This window comes from Daktulosphaira vitifoliae, unplaced genomic scaffold (assembly GCF_025091365.1).
Source record: "Daktulosphaira vitifoliae isolate Bord-2020 unplaced genomic scaffold, ASM2509136v1 Scaffold_1, whole genome shotgun sequence".
NCBI classification, from domain to species: Eukaryota; Metazoa; Arthropoda; class Insecta; order Hemiptera; family Phylloxeridae; genus Daktulosphaira; species Daktulosphaira vitifoliae.
In genome coordinates this window covers 22,541,682-22,546,274 of record NW_026099572.1, presented here as the reverse complement: position 1 = coordinate 22,546,274, position 4,593 = coordinate 22,541,682, and the positions used below count along the sequence as shown (strand labels likewise).

Below are 4,593 nucleotides of genomic sequence, written 5' to 3'. Positions count from 1 at the left end.
GGCATAAAGAAGACTGGTCAAGACCACGCTATCATTCGATCATAAGTGCCAGTAGTTTGTTAAACAGTTACATAAAAGTAATAAAAATACTCAGAGGGAAAATTAATATTCCCCACCACATAGAGTCGATGCTTGTTTAGATTAATCAATAGAAGATTGTGTACAGCTAACGTAAGAAGCTTTAACCAATAAAAAAATGAAAAAACAAAGATTCACAATAAAACTTCACAAATATTCACTAAAAACTCAGTTTAAAATGTTTTTGTTTTAATTATTATTAAACAGCTAAGAAAAGTAAACAATGTTTAATATTACATTCAATTGTGTATCATAATACTTTTATATTTTAAAATATTAGAGCAATAAGACATTTATTTAGCATGATCAATGCTAAATCGTGTAACATTTTAAATGATCGCTTGCAATGAAAAACTTAATCTTAACAAAGAGTCGAAATTCTGTTATGATTTTTATTTTGCAGAACGTGTGATGTATAACAGAAACATAATTTTTAACGATAAAGTTTATTAGGTTTAACTATATACTTTTATACATATGAATCATGTGCATTAAGGATTTCGTATAAACCTCAAATGATGTATATTGTTCATAATGTATATAGTGTATGCGAGTTAAATAATAAAAAGTTAAGCATATTTTGTGTTATATACGTGTCGTGATTATTCAACTAAATGTTTTTTTTTTAACTACAATTTTATAGTTATTAAAACTGTTATTTATATGTCTTAAACAAAATGTTACCTTTTAAAGTTAATAAATTCATAAAATCTTACGCTTATATGAAAGATAATTAATTATTAATTTTAATTTTGTAGAGTTTCATTTTTGGTAATTCTATAGACTAACTAGATATTTTTTTCGAAATTGTATTAATAGTTTTTATTTGTAAAAAATTAATTTTCTGATAACATTGATTACTGAATTTGTCAGTTAATGATTAGTTTGACGAATATTTTTGAATTTGACATTTTCAGTTTGCCATTTCATAATACATCAGAAAATGAACAGTGTATGCTAAATCATTTTTTTTATGAACTGCTGTACCTTGAAAATTAACTTTAAATTTTTTTCTTATTTTATTTATACCTACACTGACTATTAAAAATTTTAACATATTTTTTTCCAAATGCACTTCATATATTTGGTTAAATATGTAACTTTAAATTGAATGAACATAAATGATATGCATAATCCTATTTTTACAATGTGTGAAAAAATATATAAATATTTAAAATAATTATTTTAAATGAACTTATACGATGACGTACACTAAAAAGAATTGATGAGGCTTTATTACTCTCTCATTGGTCATATTATTCTGAATTTATATATATACCAATGAATAATTTATAATACATAATATATTTTTATGTAATATTAATAAATATAAAATACAATAGGTTTTTCTTTTGTTCCTATATCGAATTTTTCGTTGTGTCAACTGTATTGAGATCCCCAAGAATTTATTTTGTACATTTTCATAAAACTCAAAATATTTCGATATTTTTTTCTGTTTTTCTTAATATTTGAAAATACGAGAATCTACTTTTTTATTTTTGGCTCTAGTAATTGTAGCTGACGAACAAAAAAAAAAGGTTCATACTTTTAATAAAATCAAAATTACAATTTTAATTTATTTTAGGTGCCCATGTTAATTCCATCATTTTTCGTAGAAATATTACTTGTTGCAAATGATTTTGAATTGCATATGATTGACTTGTTTTTCTAATAGTATAATGACATAGATTTTGTAGTCATTTATGTTACTATCTCTATCGTTAAAAGTTCGGTGTCATTACTTTTTAGTGTAATTTATAATTACTTATTTTCTATGGAAAATAACCGGACTGCAGGGTCAAAGATGTTCAATACGTGACAAGGTAAATGAAGAAAAAATAAATAAATGAGGAGGAGAGTGATAGTTGATCATGTTACCATACGTCCAACCAAAAGTGAATGTTTTGATCGTGTCCAACTTATCCGTTTCCCAAGTGTATAAGAAGCGAAGACAACTTTAGCTCATCATCAGTTAGTCGCATCACCGTGAGTGAACAACAAATAATTTAGAACTATATTTTTTTTTTAAGTTTGTGAAAAAATATACAGAATGATGAGCGCACGCCTAGTTGTAAGTACACTTTGATTTATATTTTTTATTGAGCAGTTTTCTAATTTTTTTTTTTAATTTCTTTTCTCTATTTTAAAGTCAATTTTTTAATTTTTGTTGTATTTATCATCAGTTTAAAAAAACTTAGAAAAGTAATTTTTAGGACTACTAAGTGGTAATATTTTTAAACAAATGACTTATAATTTTTGTAGATACAAAATTAAAAGAAAACTTTATCTTATTTATAATTAGCAACTTTATCAAATGTTTTATTTTTAACGTTTAATTTTATATTTTCAGATGTTAGCGTCGCTTGCGACTTTAACATTAGCAAGACCTGATGCTGGATACTCATACAGCTCCTCATCTCCATCCTCATCCTATGGAGCACCTTCTTCATCTTACGCCGCTCCATCATCCAGTGGAGGATACTCCTCTGGAGGATACTCCTCTGGAGGATACTCCACTGGAGGTCTCTCATCTGGAGGTCTCTCATCTGGAGGTCTCTCATCTGGTTACTCAGGTAGCTCAAGCAGTTATGCAAGTGCCCCAATCAGTTCTGGATATTCAAGCGGTGGTAGCTCTAGCTATTCTAGTGGTGGTAGCTCTGGTTACTCTAGTGGATATAACTACGCTCCAGTAGCTCCAATCGTACAAAAGCACATCTACGTCCATGTCCCACCTCCAGAACAAGAGTACATTGCTCCTCAACCAACTCAATCTATCGCTCCACCACAAAAACATTACAAANTTTTTCGAAATTGTATTAATAGTTTTTATTTGTAAAAAATTAATTTTCTGATAACATTGATTACTGAATTTGTCAGTTAATGATTAGTTTGACGAATATTTTTGAATTTGACATTTTCAGTTTGCCATTTCATAATACATCAGAAAATGAACAGTGTATGCTAAATCATTTTTTTTATGAACTGCTGTACCTTGAAAATTAACTTTAAATTTTTTTCTTATTTTATTTATACCTACACTGACTATTAAAAATTTTAACATATTTTTTTCCAAATGCACTTCATATATTTGGTTAAATATGTAACTTTAAATTGAATGAACATAAATGATATGCATAATCCTATTTTTAAAATGTGTGAAAAAATATATAAATATTTAAAATAATTATTTTAAATGAACTTATACGATGACGTACACTAAAAAGAATTGATAAGGCTTTATTACTCTCTCATTGGTCATATTATTCTGAATTTATATATATACCAATGAATAATTTGTTATAATACATAATATATTTTTATGTAATATTGATAAATATAAAATACAATAGGTTTTTCTTTTGTTCCTATATCGAATTTTTCGTTGTGTCAACTGTATTGAGATCCCCAAGAATTTATTTTGTACATTTTCATAAAACTCAAAATATTTCGATATTTTTTTCTGTTTTTCTTAATATTTGAAAATACGAGAATCTACTTTTTTATTTTTGGCTCTAGTAATTGTAGCTGACGAACAAAAAAAAAAGGTTCATACTTTTAATAAAATCAAAATTACAATTTTAATTTATTTTAGGTGCCCATGTTAATTCCATCATTTTTCGTAGAAATATTACTTGTTGCAAATGATTTTGAATTGCATATGATTGACTTGTTTTTCTAATAGTATAATGACATAGATTTTGTAGTCATTTATGTTACTATCTCTATCGTTAAAAGTTCGGTGTCATTACTTTTTAGTGTAATTTATAATTACTTATTTTCTATGGAAAATAACCGGACTGCAGGGTCAAAGATGTTCAATACGTGACAAGGTAAATGAAGAAAAAATAAATAAATGAGGAGGAGAGTGATAGTTGATCATGTTACCATACGTCCAACCAAAAGTGAATGTTTTGATCGTGTCCAACTTATCCGTTTCCCAAGTGTATAAGAAGCGAAGACAACTTTAGCTCATCATCAGTTAGTCGCATCACCGTGAGTGAACAACAAATAATTTAGAACTATATTTTTTTTTTAAGTTTGTGAAAAAATATACAGAATGATGAGCGCACGCCTAGTTGTAAGTACACTTTGATTTATATTTTTTATTGAGCAGTTTTCTAATTTTTTTTTTTAATTTCTTTTCTCTATTTTAAAGTCAATTTTTTAATTTTTGTTGTATTTATCATCAGTTTAAAAAAACTTAGAAAAGTAATTTTTAGGACTACTAAGTGGTAATATTTTTAAACAAATGACTTATAATTTTTGTAGATACAAAATTAAAAGAAAACTTTATCTTATTTATAATTAGCAACTTTATCAAATGTTTTATTTTTAACGTTTAATTTTATATTTTCAGATGTTAGCGTCGCTTGCGACTTTAACATTAGCAAGACCTGATGCTGGATACTCATACAGCTCCTCATCTCCATCCTCATCCTATGGAGCACCTTCTTCATCTTACGCCGCTCCATCATCCAGTGGAGGATACTCCTCTGGAGGATACTCCTCTGGAGG

At 27.0% G+C, this 4,593-nt stretch overlaps 1 protein-coding gene across 1 annotated transcript in view; it reads left to right on the top strand.

Moving 5' to 3' along the window:
• Positions 1–1,969: 1,969 nt before the first annotated feature.
• Positions 1,970–4,593, top strand: part of LOC126894792 (prisilkin-39-like) — a gene marked incomplete in the record, with an annotated part of 3,620 nt that continues 996 nt past the window's right edge. The window contains 2 exon segments of the mRNA XM_050666055.1: positions 1,970–2,149; positions 2,429–2,600. Coding sequence (XP_050522012.1) covers positions 2,129–2,149; positions 2,429–2,600 — 193 coding nt within the window.